Source organism: Opisthocomus hoazin, chromosome 20, assembly GCF_030867145.1.
Source record: "Opisthocomus hoazin isolate bOpiHoa1 chromosome 20, bOpiHoa1.hap1, whole genome shotgun sequence".
NCBI lineage: Eukaryota > Metazoa > Chordata > Aves > Opisthocomiformes > Opisthocomidae > Opisthocomus > Opisthocomus hoazin.
In genome coordinates this window covers 15784859-15804214 of record NC_134433.1, presented here as the reverse complement: position 1 = coordinate 15804214, position 19356 = coordinate 15784859, and the positions used below count along the sequence as shown (strand labels likewise).

Here is a 19356-nt window from a genome sequence, read left to right as displayed (position 1 = left end):
GAGGGGGAAATCCAGCTGGCTTTGTGGAGCAAGGAGAGATGCTGAGCCCCGGGGGGGGGAACCTGAGCACGTGCCTGCCTGGACATCTGGGGACAGGGGGGCAGGAGGAGGTTGCATCGAGCTCCAGGAGACCTCGATCTGTTCCTAAGGCTCCCTTAGGAAGGCTCGCTGATGGCCTCAGGCACCCTTCACAGGTCACTCCCTTCTGCTACTGCCTTAGTTTCCTCAGCTGCGAATATGAGAAGCTGCAGCAGTGCCAGCCAGCTTGGGAGGGTCTCGCAAGGCTCAAGCGCTCAATGACCATCACGCGTTGGAAGATCTCAGGTGGAAGAGGTCGTTGAGGTGCAAAGCTACAACTAATCACCACTGACAGGACTGGTTTTTAATCCTAGACTGAGCTGTCTTTCCAAGAACACCTTGCACATGGCGGTCCCTGGCCTGCAAGCAGCTCTGCGGACACAGAGAAGCCTCACGGGATGCCAGGAATCTGCTGGCGGGGAGCCACGAGCAAGACCTGGTTTTATGCATGCACAGCACCACCAAAATGCAGCCACTTTGGGTGGCCGCGGTCCTCGGTGCCCAGCGAACCCCGCCACAAAGACTCCACGGGACGTCTCAGCGTTGGGAAGACAACCCTGACACCACAGAGCCCCTCTCTGCCGTAACGCCGCCCGCTCTCAGCGCCTGGCTGAGCCGCCCAGCACCAAAACCAGAGCCCTGCGGTGCCCGCTCAGACCTGCGGCGAGCCGAGCCCATCCGGGGAAGACAGGGGGGGGGGCACAGCCTGCCCTCGTGGTGCCGACAGGCCGGCCTGGGGCTGGGCTCTGTCCCTGGGGCTGCCACCGTCCCTGCCATGCCTGGCATGAGGGCAGAGCCGGGCCCACGGGGGTCACGGACCCCACGCCAGCCAGGCTCCCCCCCTTCAAGGGGTCAGGCCTCCAGGCAGTTACCCCCAAGGGGACCAGGTCTACCCAAGGCAACGGCTCCCTCCCAGGGGTTCAGGGTCCCCAAGGCAGAGGGACCCCCGCAGAGCAATCGTGACCCCCTAAGGCAGCAGAGACCCCTCCCAGGGGACCAGCCCCCCGCAAGGGACCAGGCTCCCCTCAGGGGATCGGGGTCCCCAAGGCGGCAGGGTCGCCCCCCCCACCCCAGGCTTGGCCCCCCGGGACCAGGCCGCGGCCCCTCACGGCACGGGGGTACCCCCCGCCCCCGCGAGAGCCCGCCCCGCCCCGCGCTCGCCCCGCGGCATTGTGGGATGAAACAGGATGTAGGCAGAACAGCGCGGGCGGACGGGCCGGGGCGGCGGGCCGCGCGGCGGAGCAGCCAATGGGGGCGCGGCGTGCGGGTGGGCGCAGCCAATGGGGGAGCGACGGGCCGCGCGCCGCAGCGGGCGGGGCGGTATTTGAGCGCGGCGCGGCGGCCAGGCGCAGAGCGCTCGGCGCGGCGCAGGGAGCGGAGCGGGCTGAGGCGAGCGGCTCCGGGCCTCCTCCCACCTCCTCCTCCTCCTCGGCGCCGTGCCTCGCCCTCCCGGGGTGGCCCTGTCACTGTGAAGGTGAGCGACGCCCTCCGTCGGGCCCGGGAGGCGGCGGCGGCGGGGGGGGGGGCGGCTCCGTGCCTCACCTGGCACCGGCCGCTCCGTGGGCGAGGTGGCCGCGGAGCTGCTCCGGGGGGTTGGGGGGGGCCCTGCCCGGTCTGGCCCGGCGGGTGGGGCCCGGAGGCCTCGCCCCGCTGGCCTGCCGCCGGCCCCGCTCCGGGCAAGGTCACCGCTGCCTCGGGTGCCCCCGGGGCTCCCCCCGTGAAGGTCACGCAGGGCTCCGGCCTGCACATGCGCCCGGCTCCCCCGGGCCGCCTCCTGCCCGGGTGGGGAAGGGGCTGTGCCGCACCCCCTGCCCAGGGCCCTGTCCGGCGGTGGGTGCTGGGCTCGGGCCGCTTCCCCACCCTCGGGCTCGGTGCTGTCCTGGTGGGGAGGCGCTGGGTGCCGGGCTTGGGCCTCATCCTGCTCTCAGGGACGCATCCTGCCCGGGGATGGAAAGAGTGAGTGCGGGGGCTTGTTTCCCCTCCCCAAGTTGCATCGTGTCTTGCTGAGAGAAGGAGTGGGTGCTGGGCTGGAGCGTTGTCCCCCTCCCACAGCTCCATGCTGCCCTGCTGGGGCAGGGCTTGGGTGTTGGGATTGGGCCTCATACTCCTCCCCAGTCCTCGTCCTGCTCTGGTGAGGGAAGCGTTGGCTGCTGGCTTGGGCCTAATCCCTCTCTCAAGGCCTTGAGTGGCTGCTGGGGCTGTGGTCTTTTCTTCCTCCTTCAAGGCCCTTGAAGGCTGGAGAAGGGATGGCTGCTGGAGCTGTACTGTTGCCCATTCCCAGGCTCATCCTGCCATGGGCTGGCTGCTGGGACTTTGTGGTTTTCCTCAGAGAGGATCAGACTCAGGTGGCAAGACCCTGAGGGCCAGCTGTGATCTTCTGGTTTAGGGAGGAGATGCGTATGTGGTGCTGCCTTGCGGGGAGGATGCCTCGAACCCCACAAGGGCTGAGCTGAGGCTGGGGCCCTGCTCTGCAGTCTGCTGGTGGGTGGCACTGGGAACTGCTCCCTCCAGCAGCACAGCCGGCTGGCCTGTGGAGGATGCTGTGCCCTGGGGCAGGGTGCTGCTGGGGAGGGCAGGCTGGCCACTGCTTGATAATTATGTTGTGGGGTTTTTTTTTTCCTATGGCGCTGTTGGCCCTCGGCAGCATGGACCTGTGCTGAGATGCTCCTTGCCTAAACAATGAGGAAGGAAAATGTTTTTTGCAGGTCATGCCGTGGCTGGTTATGTAATGGCAAATGCCCTCTGATCTCAGTGTGCGGTGGAGGTGTGCAAAGGCCTGATGCGTGTCAGCCTGCTTGCTCTCTTTCCCTAAAGAGGCTTTCCTGGAAGAATGACCCACAAGTGAATTTCTGCTGCTTCCCTTTTCCTGTGGGCTGGACCCCCAGAAGCCTCTTCCAAGGGATTGCCGGGTTTCTGGGTAGTGAATCCAAATCTACAGGCAGTTGGCTGGGCTGTTCTGAGCAGAGTCCTGCCCTGCCAGGGTGTGTGGGCTGCAGGCTGATGCCCACTGGCTTAAACCACAGCACGGAGGGAAGCAGACTGCCTGGAAGTGGCTCTTCCAGAGCTGTGGTAGAGGCATGTGCTCTCTGTTGGCGTTTGAGCTTGGTTCCTGTCATTCCTCCTGCTGCTGTTAGTGTATGTTAATAGCAGTGCTCTATTAAGTGTCGTATCTAAAATGTATAAATTAAGGTTGCAATAGAAATCTTCAACTGCAGGCAGAGTGAAGAATTGAAGTATTGTAATTGTAGGGCTGCAATTATGTAACTGGATTCTCTTTCTCTCTGGATAGCAGGCGCCTTTAATTGCTGTAACAAAGCTACTCCTTCAGCTTTCTGGGACTGTTCCAGGAAGCGATCATTGCAGCAGATTTTCTTCACTCCCCAGTAGAGCTAAAAATGTGTAGTTTCACTATTTCAAAACATGCTTGGTAGTATCACTCCAGACTTACAGCGCTGTAAAAGGATTTAGGAAACTTAATGGTGCTCTGCAGGCTTAATTGGAGGCAGTCCTTGCCATTAAGAAGCTTATTCCCACAAAGTTTTACTATGCTCTGGTAAGAGCTGCTGCCAAGGGGAGAGTGGCTGTGGTCCTTCTCGGCGCAGACCTTTGCTCGAGGGGTCCCCCGGATAACGTGTGCCTCCTGGCCAGGCCTCGTGTGGGGCTTGGGAGCGCGGGGCCTGGTGCCCAGAGGTGGGACCAGCAGCAGGACTGCATGGGGCTCCTTCCCCATGGCCTGCCTCGTGGCCTTTGCTTGAAGAAAGGCTGCAGAGCTGGGATTTCTAGGATGACAGGAACTGCACTGGAACCTTCCCGATGCTGAATGCCTCCCCAGGCAGGCCATGGCAGATCTTTGTGTAAATGGCTGCAGTGACTGGTACGAAGCACCTGAACTAGCCTAGAGGGAAGGTGGCTACGTGCTCGGCTCTGCTACACCACTTCCTAATCTGTTCAAGGTCCCGGGCAGCGCTAGCGTGCTGGTTTCTAGCCTCTGTGTTGTGGTTCGCGGGCGGGGGGGAGGAAAGGAGGCCGCTTCGCCAGGCCCTTGCTGTGCCAGCTCTGTGGTGGGGCCTGCTTCCCTCTGCCCTGTTTGTAGGCTGCAGCGTGGTGTTAACCTGTTTCTGGCTCGTCAGACCGGCTTTGTCCCGTGGGAACAGCTGAAGTCTGGGTTTCAGTGGCAAAGCGGCGCTGAGGTGATGATGATAGCCTGGATGTGGAGCAGCACTCCTTCCAGGCTAAACGAGCAGCAGTAGCTGCAACTCCTGCTGTGGGGTGGAATGAAATTACCACTGCTGTTAACGTGCTTCCTGAGCCTCCCTGCCGGAGGTGGGCAGTCCAGGACCCATGGCTTGCAAAGCTCTCAACAGATGATGCTCCAAACCTCTGGTGCACCTGGGAGGCAAACTTGGCTGTAGCCTACTGATGTCTAGCAGGGCTGTGGCTCTCTGCAGATGCCGTCTCCTCCCACACAGTAAGCTTTTTCTGCATGTGTTTAATGCAGGTGGTGATGTTGGACTATGTCTGATCTAACCTCCAAACAGTGCCAGTGCCACAGTGCTCCAGCTATAAGGGGCACCTTAGCCTAGGGCTGCTGTAGGCTGCCCTGATAAACTCGCCCTGGCCGTAACAGGGGGTTTGTGCTATCGGCTCGTGACGCAGCCTGCCATAGAAAGGACAACCTCTGATGCGCAGGAAACTTCTCCTTTCTTGGGAAGGGGTTAAAGAAATCTATGTTCTGCCTTAGGTTCACGATGTCTGACAGAAAGGCTGTCATCAAGAATGCGGACATGTCCGAGGACATGCAGCAGGATGCTGTGGACTGTGCTACACAGGCAATGGAGAAGTACAACATAGAAAAGGACATTGCAGCATATATAAAGAAGGTAACTATGGGATGGGGGGGCTGCTCTGGCTGAGACTTGCTGAAGCTCTTGAGTATGTGTGCCTGCCGTGAGCCTGAGTGTCTGGGACTTTGTACGTGAGTGCTTGGAGGGAGAAGGTGCTTTCTTGGCTTCTTTACTGCTGTTCCCAAGAGGATGGAGTGACTTCTCCAAGGTCAGAGGAGGGCTGTGGCAGAGCAGGGCCTGGTCTGTTGCTCTGGCAAGCTCTGAGCAAATGGTGTGAGTGCTGTCCCTCTGGATTTGCCAGCCTAGTAAGAGCTGGCTGCAGGCTCTGTTTAGGACTCGCTCTGCAGATGCTGCTCCTTGACTTGCAGTACCAGTGTGGGGTGGGATGGCTCTGCTTCACTCAGTGGGCAGCTGTACCTGGGCGGTTCTGTCTGCTGTGTTCCCGGCTCTGGGGTGGGTGGTGTGGAGGAGGATGGGGCCTCGTGCTGGCTGGCGGGGTTGTGAGGAGCTGCTTTAGAAACAGTGCAAGCAGCTGCCTGGGCTTGTGAAGAGGTGTCTCCCTGCTCATTTGCAGGAGCCCATTAACTGAAGTCTCATGCTTGATGGCGTCTGGGGAGCTGTCTGTTCCCTCTGGAGCCACTTCTCCAAATGGTCAGGGAAAGGGCTTTTTAAGGAACAAAGTGTGACTTCATAGGTGATGCAGTCCTGGCACCCGGGCTAGCTGTTGGGCCTTGCTTGTAATCTAAGCTTGAATGTGAAGGTTTCAAAGGTGTCTCCTAACTTCTCGGGTCACTTTGAGGCAAGTCTGTCTCAGAGTGCCTGGGGCAACACAGCCTGTAAAGTGAGTGAGTGCAACAGAAGGCATCCGAAGAGAAGCTGGCCTTTATTTCCTTGAGAGTGTGAGAGGAGGGGGAGCAATTTGATGCACCTTCCTGCCCTGGCAAGAAAGCCTGTTTCTACTTCAAAGGTTACCTGCAAAGAGCTCAGACTGTCTTGCTGCTGTCTGAGGACTAATGCTTGCTTTAATCTGGAATGTTGAGTCTGTATTTCTGGCTCTGTCTCAGAAGGGAAGGGTGTTCCTGGGACTGGTGTATGAGGGGGAGGAAAATGGTCTTTAACCCTAGCTTACCTGCTGGGTAGGAGAAGTCTGACTGGTAAGCCAGCATTCAGCTCGCTCGCCTCTGGCCTCAGGTCTCCGTGCGCTGTGCGGCCTGTGAATTTGCCTGCTCATTTTCCATGCAGATTTTCTCCCCCTTCTGTGAAGAAGTGGCCCAAACAGCGGAAGCCAGACTTCTCCTTCCTTTTTCTAGGTGACCTTTAAGCTCAAATGCCTTGCTGGAGCAGGCATGCCAAAATTTTTTTTTTTTTTAATTTTTGTGAGTGGGTTTGGAATGGGGGAGAAATATTGCCCTGAGCTAGCCTACACGCAGGGCTTGAATCGCACTGCACCAAGGCGAGCTCTTGCGTCTGCGCTTTCTGCCCAAGGCGGATGGGTGCTCCAGGTCTCCGGAGATGATTTGCTTGTGTTGCATCCTTCAAACAATCCAGCGCAGAGGTCTGGTTGTGTCAGTCACTACCTTGCTTAGCGTAATTGTGTCTTGCAGTGGGGAATCTAAAGACGCTGCAGGTGGGAGGAGAGGCGATAGTGTGTGAACAGAACCAGCGAAGAACTTGTGCTTAGAACTATTTTCGTGTGGGCTTTCTTGGCCTTAATGCCTCTCTTCTCTTTCTTCAGGAATTTGACAAGAAATACAACCCAACTTGGCACTGCATTGTTGGCAGAAACTTTGGCAGCTATGTAACACACGAGACAAAGCACTTCATCTATTTTTACTTGGGTCAGGTTGCAATTCTTCTCTTCAAGTCTGGGTAGGAAGTAGGAGCAAGTGAATTTTGGACTGTAATGCACTGATGGCTGAAGCCACGACTCCCTTTAACATGGCTATGCCGCTGCATGGACTGTATACTATATTTAATGTGTATATGTTGCAGTAAAAATCTACTTCTGTTTAGTTGCCTGGGAAGAAGGCGGCATTTTTTTGTTACTGCTTTTTTTGGTTGTATTGCACTAGGAAAACCTGTAAATGCTTAAACAATGGCCTTTACGTGGGAAGAAATAAAACTATTCCACAACAGCTCCCTCGGTGGTAACTCCTTCTTTGAGGCTGGGAAAACTTCTCTGGGCAGGCCAAAAGACCCTGACTTCTTTCCTGAGTTTTACTAGACTGTTAATCTTGTAACGAGGAGCAAAGCCAGTGTGAGCCTCTGTACCCACCCTGCAGACTGTAGAGAGCTGGCTCTCCCAGTAACCTCAGCGCGGGTCCTCGGGCCTTCCCTGAAAGCTGCTGGGGTGGCGCTTGGTTACGTGGCTTTTGCACACACGTTGAACTCCACCTCGGACTGTGATAAACAGACTTGCAGCTGGCACCCTCCGTGTCCTCTTTCGGTGCCCATCACTGTATTTTTGGCTCTGCTGAAACATTGACCTAGACTTGTAAGCAGCTCAGCCTGGTCTAGAAGACTTCAGCAGGCATCCCCCCCCTCCCCGATTTGCTACTTGCTGTAGAAAGCAGCATCCTGTAGCTGAAGTCTGTAGACCTTGGTACTGAGATCTAAAGCCACGTGGCCCGTCCCTGAAATGGAGTAGGATATCAAATTGGTGACTGCTGACAGCAGCTCTGTTTGGCGTGTTCTTAGCCAGTTGTCTCAACACTGCCTTAACTCGATGCTCTCCTTAAAGCAAGCTAGTCATGCGGAAGACTTGTAAGTGGCCACTGTCTCCTTTTTTATTTTCTGTAGCTGATAAGCTATTTCTGGAGGACTGTCCTCCATGTTCTGATACCTGCTTTTGTTCTTAAAGCACAGTACCAAGAAGTTAACTTTACGTGTGATGTTTGTGTGAAGGAAACTCATGTGACATCTGCCTCAAAGGCAGACAAATGTCTTGGTCTCCAATAGGTTCAGCAGTGATGTTGTCTTAGTATGTACTGACTCTTGGATTACGCTGCAGGAAGTTCTTGTGATCTGGGTGTGGAGAAGTAAATACCTGGCGCTTGTCGTAAGGTCTATTTATTGGTTTGCTAACTAATGTGTAGACAATATCCCTGGGCTGGTGAGTGTAACTTGTGTCACTGGGGTGAATCTGGTGTTGGTAGTAAATCACTGGCGGGGGAGAAAGGGCAGAGCGAAGGGAGCTCTTCGTTGTGAAATGACTTGGTGACCCAGGTTGACTACTTCCTGAAGTAAAAGTCCTTCTTGTCTCTGTGCAAAATCCAAAGTATGCCTAATTTTGTAATATTGATAGAACAATGTTGTAACTAGAAAGAATGTAGCTGTCATAACTTCATGTTGGTGGAAATGTCTGCGCTGGGTAATGTGCCTTGGACTGTCTGGGGCACCCTTGTGGTCTTGTCTGTTCAGAGCTCCACGCTGGATCTGAAAGGAGAATGTTTCGGGTTTGTTTTTTTCCCAAGCATGAGTCTAATGTGAACCTATTCACGGTCTCTCGTGGAGCAAGATCTGTTCCCTTCATAACTGCAATGGCTCAAATACCATTTATTTTTTTCAAACATTAAAGGTGAATTGACACATTTCAACAGCCTCTGGTTTCTTCTTCGTTGCCAGCTGTCCCCCGTGAGCTCTCTGCCCCGGAAGGTGCTGGTGGCCAGGAGGAGGCAGCTCCACAGGGGGAGAAACTCCACTGGGAGAGCGTGTGTGGCCTCCAGCCCAGCTCAAGCGCTGCGGCCGAAGGAGGGGTCGTGGGGAGCGTGCCCTGCTGCAGCCCTGGTGCGAGGCCTCTGGGCCGAGCAGCCGAGCTGTGAGGGTGCTGGGCTTCAGCTGAAGCGGGGCTGGCACAGCAGCCGGCTCCTGGTGCCTGTCCCCACGCTGAGGTGTCTCCAGCTTTGCAGGAGAGTGGGTTTCTCCTTCAGGCTCCCTCGCTGTGCTCGGCAGCAGGGTGAGATCTGAAGCTCCTGCCGGGTGCCTGAAGCCTGTGGGTGTGTAGTGCCCCCCACACTGTAGGGGCTGGGGGCTTTCCCTGAAACAGCCCCTGCAGCTTGCTAGCGAGCTCCCCCTGCAACCTGCCTTGGGGGTCGGGGCATCCCTGATGCTTCAGCGCTGCTGTGGCCACTGACTGGCTCCAGCAGCGTCACAGCGATGCTGTGGGACGGCAGCGCTGGCCGGAGACACGAGGGGAAGCTGAGCTGCGGGCCAGCGTGCCTCCAGCCGAGCAGCTACAACCTGAGCTGAGCCCGAAGCTCTCCGGCGAGCAGCGGGCAGTCTGCTGTCACCTGCCACCTGGCAGCAGAAAGCAGGGGTGGCTTCCACTTTGGGGGAATCAGTCCCAGCCAGCCTCTGAGCTGGAAGTGGAGCTGCCAGGCTCAAGCCCCAGCCGTGCTGCGCTGGGCTCCGCGCTCCTGGCCTGGCGAGGCCTGGGTTAACGCTGCGGCTCCGAAAAACCACTTGCAGCCTTGTGGGGCTGGGTGCTGGGGAGGCCTTGGTGCCCGGGGCTCGTAGTCAAAGCCAGTGGCTGAGGAGCCGGCTCCTGAATGCCTGCTGCAGCTGGTCCAAACCTGAGGTGAAAACCTTCCCCAGCCTGTGGGAAAGCACCCCTTCCTGCCCTGCACCCAGTGCCGGCGGTGCTGGTGTGGATCAGTGCCTGGCGGGACGTCGGGGCCCTGCCGGGGCTGGAGCCGATGCTCACAAGCACCAAGTGGGTTTGGTGCTTCCTTGGGTGGGTCACCGCAGCAGGAGTCCTGCTTCAGGAAAAGCAGCTCTAGCTCACGCCTTTCGCAGTTGGGCAGTGAAACTGGGCCCTGCTCGCCTCCCCGCAACCCCTGCCAGGGACACTGTCCAGTGCTGGGCTCCCCAGTTCAAGAAAGATGAGGAGCTGCTGGAGAGAGTCCAGCGGAGGGCTGTGAGGATGAGGAGGGGACTGGAGCATCTCTCCTATGAGGAGAGGCTGAGGGAGCTGGGCTTGTTCAGCCTGGAGAAGAGAAGGCTGAGAGGGGACCTTAGAAATGCCTCAAAATATCTGCAGGGTGGGGGTCAGGAGGATGGGGCCAGGCTCTGTTCAGTGGTGCCCAGCGACAGGACAAGGGGCAATGGGCACAAACTGAAGCCGAGGAAGCTCCAGCTGAACCCGAGGAAGAACTTCTTCCCTCTGAGGGTGACGGAGCCCTGGCCCAGGCTGCCCAGGGAGGCTGTGGAGTCTCCTTCTCTGGAGATATTCCAGCCCTGCCTGGCCGCGGTGCTGTGCAGCCTGCTCTGGGTGACCCTGCTTGGGCAGGGGGTTGGGCTGGGTGACCCACAGAGGTCCCTTCCAACCCCTGCCATGCTGTGATTCTGTGACACCGGTGCCGTGTGTCCTCAGCCCTCCCCGTGACCCCCTGCTGCGTAGCGCTGGGGCTCTGGACGGTGCAGACTGCATGCGGCCGAGCAGCGCTTCCCTCTGCAGGGCTGGGCGCAGGGTGAGGTTTCACCGTGGAGCTTTCTGTCCCCGCTGCCCTCCCCTCCCCTGCCCGGCAGCTGTCTGGCACGGCTTTTGGCGCTGACTTTTTCCATTGCCAGGCTCCACTTTGTCTCCAGTTTCCAGCAGGCGCAGGTGTCCTGCGTGATGCCTCGGAGTGTTAACTGCTTCCGTGCCGGAGAGGCCGGCTGCGTCCCCAGGACGTCCCCCAGCCTCGGCAGGGGCACGAAGCTGTTTGGAAACATCTGGACCCGGGGCACTGGGCGGAAGGTATGTGACTGGGGGGAAACATCTGGAGGGAGAAACTGCTTCCAGATGCGTTTGGGCAAAAATGCTGTCTAAATGTAAACTCCCTGGGTGTTAAATAGCAAAAATGCTGTTTAAATGTAAACTCCCTGGGTGTTAAATAGCAAAAATGCTGTTTAAATGTAAACTCCCTGGGTGTTACCGTCCTGACAAGCACTGGGAAGCGCCTGCTCGCGGGGAGCCGGGGGTGCTGGCTGCGGCTGCGGGGGGAGGCAGGCCTGCGCGGCGGGCGACGGCGCGGTCCCTGCGTGGGGAGAGCGGCACGTTGTTTTCTCCCGTGCACGTTGTTTTCTCCCATACAAGCCAAGTTACTCAACTCCTCACACCGAGTCTGTCTTCCAGCTGCGGCCTTACGAAAGCGGAGCTCTGCAGCGCCGGGGCGCAGGCGGGCTGGCTGTGGAGGCTGCGCTCCCCGTCTGCAACTGGGACTCCTGCTGCGGAGGGAGCGTGGCGCAAGGCGGCGGGAGGAGGTGGGTGGCTCGGTCAGCCTCGCTCCCTGCCTGCCTGGCACCCTGTTCTTCCCCCTGTTCTGTGACTCCCTGGGACTCCAGGAAGGGACAAAGTGACGGTGACATCCTCCCCGCCCTGGGCGTCCCGCGTGGGGGCCGGGCGCTGCGCCCCGCTCCCGTGGGAGCACCCCAGCTGCCGGTCTGCGCTCTCCCGCCCTGCAGACCCAGCCGGTGGCACTGCCAGCGTGGCCTTCGCCTTCCCCAAGCGCGCGGAAGCCGAGCCTGGCGCTGGCAAACCCGGCACCCAGCAGACGTGTTCCTGCTCACGGCGCTTTTGCGGGAGGTTCAAGTTGGAGAGTGAAAACGCAGAAATTGTTTTTATCTCGCTTTCAGTCTCCGACGGGCGGATCCTGAGGAGGCCGGTGCCACGCGGTGAAGGAAGCAGGGCTGTGCCATCCCTGCCCACCCGAGGTTTCCCCACGTTGTTCTATTTATTGAGCAATGCTGCTGACACCCTTTCCCAGGCTGTGACTCACGGCAGCAACGTCTGTGCCCAAGCCCTGCGTCTCGGAGCGCTTTGTAGATACAGGAGCTGCAGGAGCCTCGCAGGAGCCAACTGTGTTTATTAAAAGATGATCAGATGTTTCCTCCCTTAAGGCAGTGTCTAGCTGAGGCTGAGTAATAACTCATTACCAACGAGACAAATAACTGCTCATCGTCAGGTCAGTGCCTTCCCCAGCCCTTGGGTGAGCGACGGCCGGCGCCGGGCTTCTCCCGCACCCAGCGCCGGTGGTCTCAGCACCCCGCGCAGGGGGGGAGAAGCGAGCGGCCCTGCCAAACCCCGCTCCGGTCCCCGTCCCTTCCCCTGCCAGCAGCCGGAGCGGGGGCACCCAACCCCGGGCTCTGCGCCGCTGCTGAGCAGGACGCGGCGCTGGGGTCAGCCCGAGGAGCTGTCGTCGTGGCCTTGCGGTCCGTGTCTGTCTGTCCTGGAGCTGGGGACTCAGAGCACACGCACCCAGCTTGCCGTGGCCTGGTGGAAAAGTCGATGGTGGGCCAGCGCGGCGTGCCGTGGAGGCGTCCCGGGAGCGCTGCCGGGGCCGTGGGTGAGGCGGGGTGTCACGCTCCGCCATGTCCCCTGTCCCCGTGTGCCCCTTGTCCGGCACGGCAGCCTCCTGAGGGCTGGGCTGGAGGGGTGGCAGCGGAGAGCGGGGCCAGCTCTGGTCCCCTTGCAGGACACGCGGCCAGGACCCTCGCAGGCCGGGCCAGTGCCTCTCCTCAGACGCCATCCTCCGCTGCTGCCTTCCCCTGCCAGATGCCATGGCGTCTCTCCACGTCCTTTGTTCCCTCCCTTGCTGACGCCTCTCCGCTGATTTATGGCCGGACGGAGCAGCCCGGCCGCGGCTCAGCTCCTTGCCCAGACCCTGGCCGGGCTGGTGCCCTCACCCCCAGCTTGTCGGGCAGGGAGGCTTCGGGGGGACATCCAAGCCCCCCACGCAGTCGGGCCCCCCTGCATTTAAACACGTGCGTGGCCGTTTCTTTCATCCCCTTCCAGCCCGGGTGTGAACGAAGTGCTTTCACGGGGAGGAGATTGCTGGGAGCCCCGCTCTCCCCGCGCATCGGTTGCAGCCCCTGGAAGCATCCAAGGAATTCGCGGCGGTGGTCTCGGTCCGTGCGGGGTGAGCGCAGTGAAAGCCGCCCTTTGTTCCCGCGGCCACGGCCACCGAGTCCCACACCCGGCCGGGGCTGGAATCCGCAGAGCGGGACGCGTGGTCCCGCTGGCGCGTCGCCCGCGGCGGCCGCTGCGCCGAGGCCGTCGGGGAGGCCGTACCCCGTGTCCTGCCCCAGCCGGGGCGAGCAGCCCGGGGTGCGCAGCGATGGGCGCTGCGGGGGCACGACGGAACCGCTTCCCTGGCGTTTGCCTGCCGGTACGCCCGGGGTGACCCGAGCTTTAGCCCCGTTGCTGCTTAAGCTGAGTCAGAGGAACGGAAATCCCTTCTTAGAGATCTTTCCACGGAGTGTTTGATTACAGGTTTGGGGTTTAATCTCGTGCCCGTCTTGCCCGGCTCCCCGGCTGGCCGTGCCGCTCGCCGGCTGCCTGCCGGGGCCGCTCCGGCAGGGAAGGACGGAGGGCTGACGCCGAGCCAGGACGTGCCTCCGCTGCAGCCTGCACGCAGGCGGCTGGCGCCCAGCCCGGAACACGGCTCTGGCAAAAAAATAAATGCCTTTTTTGTTTCTGAGGAAAGCCCAGAACGCTTCCACAAGGACAAAATCTCTTCCTAAATCCGGTGTTAGAAGTCCTGTTTTCTCTAAGTGTTCAAAATGACCTGGCCGAAAGCGTCCGCCCCGCCGTGGGTCAGCTTGGACGCGGTAAACCCGGACCCGCGTTGCAAAGGCTCCCTCTGAAACCACGGCTTGCGGGGGGACGGAGGGGGCACCCACGCAGTCCCCTTCCAGGGGGTCCCACCCACGGGCGCTGGCGGTCCCGCGGGCAGGGGTCCTGGCCCTCGGCCCTCCCGTAACGAGCCCAACGGAAGAAGAGCGCTGGGTGACTCAGCAAGCGTCGGGTGCCCGGCCAGGACTTTGTCACCGTCCTCCAGCAAGGCTGACACGTGCAATTCAGGCGGAGCCCGGGCTGGCGAAAGATGCCGTGTTACTTCAATATTTTATGGAAAATCATTAAGCAATTAAATCTGGCGGATCTCGCATCATAGAAAAAGCAGCTTGAAGCCTGGGCAGTAAACAGGGCAACGCTTCCCGCTCCGCTGGGATGTCTTCTCAGAGTCTTAACTCCAGTCCTTCCTTCAGAATAACTATAATTATCTCTTAATTGCCATTATTGTTTAACATTTTTAGCATTTGCAAGTTCAAACTGTTATAGTTTTCCGTGCAGATACAATCAGTAGCCAGGGTTCACAATGCAAGCAATTAAAATCCCGTGATTATTACAAGCCTGCGTGTCTGTACAACAGCTTCAATCTGCATCACTTGCCAACTCGTAGGCTAGAAACTCCGACAAATTTAGCTTTTATTTAGTAACCCAGCAAAGCTACTACCTCTTGCTGCCTCCAATGATTTGCATCTACGGCGCTTTTTGGAAGGACGCGAGCGCTGAGGGGAGGGGAAAGAAAGCATTTTCTAGAATACATCCCTGGAGAATACACAGCAAAGATAAAACTGTGCACATGAATTATGCATATGAGTTATGATTTCACTCCTATTTTTGTTGGGATTAGCTCATGTTTGGTGTGCCTCCCTGGCTGGCGGCTCGGCAGCTCGCAGAGTGCTCTCCAGCTCCCGGCAGGCCGCTGCCGCTTCGGGACACGCGTTGGCTCCCCGCTCCGCGGCGCTGCGGGATCCGGCCCACGGCAGCGGTGGCAGCCCCTGCTCCCTCACCCCGCTCGCGTCCGGGCAAGCAGCTCTCCCCTGCTAATTTAGGGCACCTCTTCTGAAACTGTGCCATAGAATCACAGAATCACAGAATCACAGAACGGTGGGGGTTGGCAGGGACCTCTGTGGGTCCCCGAGTCCAACCCCCTGCCCAAGCAGGGTCACCCAGAGCAGGCTGCACAGCACCGCGGCCAGGCGGGGCTGGAATATCTCCAGAGAAGGAGACTCCACAGCCTCCCTGGGCAGCCTGGGCCAGGGCTCCATCACCCTCAGAGGGAAGAAGTTCTTCCTCGGGTTCAGCTGGAGCTTCCTCTGCTTCAGTTTGTGCCCATTGCCCCTTGTCCTGTCACTGGGCACCACTGGAAAGAGTCTGGCCCCGTCCTCCTGACACCCACCCTGCAGATATTTGAAAGTATATATTAGGTCCCCTAATATATACTTACAAATGGATGAAAACAGATTTAGGTGTAAAACTAGAAAAACCAAACCCCAAGTCTGCGCTGCTTTGCGTAGAGGGGGGCGTTCGCAGGCTCTGCTGCCGCCAGCCAGGCTTCGCCGGGGTCCCCAGCGTCCCCCGGGGAAGGAACGTCCCAGCCTCTGCCGGCTCCGGGGGACAAAGCCCGGGGAGAGGAGCGCAAGGGCAGGCGGCAGCAGCGCTTCCACCGTCCCCGCACCAGGCTCGGCTGCGGGCCCAGCACGCGGGCGATTGAAGCCACGCTGAATAAAGCCAGCAGCCCTTTCTGCGGAAACAGCTTGGGAATCCCGAGCCCCGTTTCCAGGAGCGCTGGTGACCCCGACCCACCGGTGTTCCCGTGTCAAAGGAGGTTTAATGGCCCTTATTGCAGGGGGGGAATTACCCTAATTAGTTGGATCACCAGGGTCCCTGCACTGGGGCAAGGAGCAGGATGGACCCGAGCAACTGGGGCTCTGGGAACTGGGTGGGGGGTCTGGGCTGGGTGCGGGCACAGGCACCCTTCCCATCGTGGGGAGGCTCAGGGGGATGCCCCCCGGCCGGGTCCTTCCCTTGCCGTCCCACACCCCCTGTCCCATCGCTGTGCAGCCTTGGAGTAACATCCCTGACAACCCAGCAGTCCTTTGCAGGGGAAAATGAGATTAGGAAAATATCTCAGGTATTCGCGTCTGTCCTTCAGCGGCGGAGACGCCCGGAGCCAGCGCTGTTTGTCCGTCAGCTGGCCCGCAGCTTGGGAAAACAGCCGGGAAGCTGGTGGGAGACGCCCTCGGAGATAACGCGAAGGATTTGCACGTGTCTCTGGGGACCGGTGACTCTGCGGCATGGTGCCGGCGGGGGCACGGGCTAAACCCCCCCTCCCGGGATGGAGCGGCTGCGTGTGCCCGTTGGCAGGCACCCCGCTGCGCCCGGGGCTCCCCGGGACGGCCACTGCTCCGTCACCCACCGTGGCTCTGGGGCGAGGAGGTTTTCTGGCCCCGCTGTCCTCAGCCCGGCCGCTCTGCTGCTCCCTGCCCGGAGCACGTCACCCAAGCAGCCTGGCTCGGGGGGACGGCACAGCTCGTGACACCGGTGGGTGACGCACGGCGACGCTCCCGGGGAGCGGCTGCAGCCGCGTCGACGTCCCCACATGTGTGAGCGCATCAGAGGAGTGGGGATTTTCCCCGGTTCGGGTGTTTGAGCTGCTTTGAGATGCTGCCGATGGGAGGGTGAATGTCAGTAAGTTTGGACGGTCCGGGACAGAGGACCAAAGACAGGGCTGGTGGAAACAGGGGTGTCCAGGGCAGCCCGGGACTGAACCCCCCTGAAATTCCCACCTGAATTTTGGGCCAGGACAGTAAGATGAAGATGAACTCTCTCCATTTTGCCTTTTACAGGGAGAGGCACATCTGGCAAAGCTGCGAGGCGAGGAGGAGGCAGGGAGAGCCGGCAGCAGCTCCCAAGTCATCGCTTTGTGGAGATCAGCAGGTATCTGCCGTGCCCTTGAGCTCTCTGTCGCGGCTCGTCTGTAGTTCGGCTCGCCCAGGGCGGCTGTCACCACCCCTGCGTTGTCAAACCACCTGCCTGAATTTCGAGGAAGTCATCCATATATTCAGCAGGAATATCAATTTCCAGGAGCTCTCGGGAGAGATCAGAGCAGCCAGACCGGGGATTTCTGCTGAGCTGCACTCACACTGCTGGAGCTGGAGTTCCTCTCGGCTGGGCGGTCTCCTGGGGGGCTGCAGGGAGGGGGGTTCTGCAACCTGTGACCAGACAGGGTTGGCAAAACGCTGTCAGCGTCTGCGGTGGGACCCAGCGTGGGAGAAACGAGCCCAGGTGACACAGCCCAGGGAGGACGCTCCCTGCGCCTGCTTTTGAGCCAAATGTGGCTCCTCAAATCGACAGAGAAGGAGGTTCCCCCGCAGCCTGGGGAACCATCCTGTCCACATTCTTCCCTGGGACCTTCAAAGGAGCGGAGGAATCCAATTCCCACTAATTTGCTTTGAAAACACCAACCTAAAATCGTAATTATGGCGTGCTGTATTACAGGGGAGGGAAGAACCCACCAGACTGTAGCTACCTTGTATTCCTAAGACATTAGTTTTGATAATTTATTAAGACCTACATTTTTAACAATATTATGTTGGTTAATGCTGGAAGATGTTCCTACAATTAATGAAAATTTCATAGACCGACTGGGGAAGAAAGAGACCATTTTATGTCCCCTACCAGCTGGCCTGAACCAGCTGCTCACTTTTTTCTTTGAACCGTGGTTCTGACGACTGCTCTGTCCTTTGAAGTCTGCCGCTGAGCTGCCGCACCAGAGGCGTTTGCACGACAGCAGCCGAGCGCCGGGAACAGTCGCCGACTTTTTCCCTCACGGCCGCGGCTGAATCCTGCGACGTTGGCTCCCGTCCGGGGGTTCTGAGGGCTGAGCCGGTGAGGTGTGCCTTGGTGCAACGCCGCTGGCTGCAGCGGAGCGGTTCCCTCCCGCTCCAGTGCTCTGCCCAGCTCTTGGGTGCTTTCCTCGCTGTACAGACCCAGGCAGCGGCGTCCGGCTGCTTTCAGCCGCGGATCCGTTAGGGCCTCACAAAAGCGGGGGCTGCTGGCAGAATGCACTTTCCAGCACCGTTTTAAAACAGAGGATGAGAAGAAAGGAAGAGCTTTAAATATGTATTAAGTTTTAAAAATAACAAATCGCTAAATAAAATAGTGACAAAAGGAACAAAACCGAAAAAAGAGGTCCCCGAGTGTGAGCTTGGTAGAACTTTATGCCCAGCAGAGAGGCTGGGCAGGGTTCAAGCCAGCCCAGGGTCGGCGGCGGGGTGACACGGGGGGGTGCGACCCACGACGCCCGCGCGGCTCCGGACAGTGACGAAGACCCTCGCGCGCGGGCCCTGCCCCGGTGAGAAACAAGCTCTGGGCGAGGCGCGGATCCAACCTGGAGTAACGTCCCGAGGGCCAGCAGGTTCCTCTTCGCGGCCGCCAGTCCCTTGTCCCCCGGCGCTGTAAATCCGTCGCGTCCCATGTTGGTGCCGGGTGCGGGCAGACCCGGGGCAGGGCGGCGGGTGTGGGACAGCAGCGATGGCCACAGCTCAGCGGGCGGCGGGCGCGGTCCCGGTCACACCGATGGCTCGCTGGCGGGTTTCAGCGAACCCCGAGCGTCCGCGACGGCTGCCAGCTGCAGAGCCGCCCCGCCGCGGCCCTGGGAGAGGGAGTCACGGCTGCCAGGGTGTCACGGCTGCCAGGGTGTCACGGCCGTGAGCGTGACGTGGCTGCAGGTGTGTCACGGCTGGGAGCGTGGCACCGCGGTGAGCGTGACAGGGCTGCGCTGGGGTCACGGCTGTCGGCATGTGGCAGCCATGCTGGTGTCATGGCCAGGCTGGTGCCAGGGCTGTCACTGTGTCACGGCTGTCACTGTGTCACGACTGTGCTGGTGTCATGGCCATGCTGGTGCCAGGGCTGTCACTGTGTCACAGCTGTGCTGGTGTCAAGGCTGTGCAGATGTCACGGCTGTGCTGGTGCCAGGGCTGTGTTGGTGCCAGGGCTGTCACTGTGTCACAGCTGTCACTGTGTCACGACTGTGCTGGTGTCATGGCCATGCTGGTGCCAGGGCTGTCACTGTGTCACAGCTGTGCTGGTGTCAAGGCTGTGCAGATGTCACGGCTGTGCTGGTGCCAGGGCTGTCACTGTCTCATGGCTGTGCTGGTGCCAGGGCTGTCACTGTGTCACAGCTGTGCTGGTGTCATGGCTGTGCAGATGTCACGGCTGTGCTTGTGCCAGGGCTGTCACTGTGTCACGACTGTGCCGGTGTCGTGGCTGTGCTGGTGCCACCACTCTCAGTGTCTCTCAGGGCTGTCACTGTGTCACAGCTGTGCTGGTGTCACCAGTCAGGGTGTCACAGCTGTGCACTGAGTCACGACTGTGCCAGTGTCGTGGCTGTGCCGGTGTCACACTGTCACTGTCTCACATCTGTCACTGTCTCACGTCTGGCACTGAGCCGCCACTGTGCTGGTGTCACCACTGTCAGGGTGTCACGTCTGTCGCTGTGTCAGCGCTGTCACTGAGTCGCGACTGTGCCGGTGTCGCGCTGCCGGCCCTGCCCCCGCCGGCCGCCCGCCAGGCCGCAGCCCGGGCCCCGCCAGCTCCGCTCTCCGGCTCCCCCCAGCCCGGGCTCCCCCTTCGCTCCCCCCGGGCTCCTTCGCGGTGCAACGCGGGGCCCGGGGACGGCAAACGGGCGGGGTCCGCGGACCGCGCTCCCAGCAGGGCCCCGCCCGGCTCCCGTAGCCGCCCACCCGCCCCGGAAGTGCTCCCGTAGCCCCCCCCCGCCCCGGAAGTGCTCCCGTTGCCGTGGCGGCGCTGCCGGGAGGGCGCAAG

General features: G+C 59.9%; 1 protein-coding gene across 2 annotated transcripts; it reads left to right on the top strand.

Moving 5' to 3' along the window:
• Positions 1–1408: 1408 nt before the first annotated feature.
• On the top strand, positions 1409–8518 carry DYNLL2 (dynein light chain LC8-type 2). Of its 2 annotated transcripts, XM_075440298.1 has the most exons (3): positions 1409–1552; positions 4820–4958; positions 6658–8518. In XM_075440298.1, the coding sequence occupies exons 2-3, from the start codon at positions 4827–4829 to the stop codon at positions 6793–6795; spliced, it is 270 nt and encodes an 89-aa protein (XP_075296413.1). In that variant the 5' UTR covers positions 1409–1552; positions 4820–4826; the 3' UTR covers positions 6796–8518. The 2 variants fall into 2 exon arrangements, with proteins under 2 accessions (XP_075296413.1, XP_009931302.1); XM_009933000.2 differs by lacking the exon at positions 1409–1552 and having other exon boundaries at positions 4800–4958.
• Positions 8519–19356: the final 10838 nt, after the last annotated feature.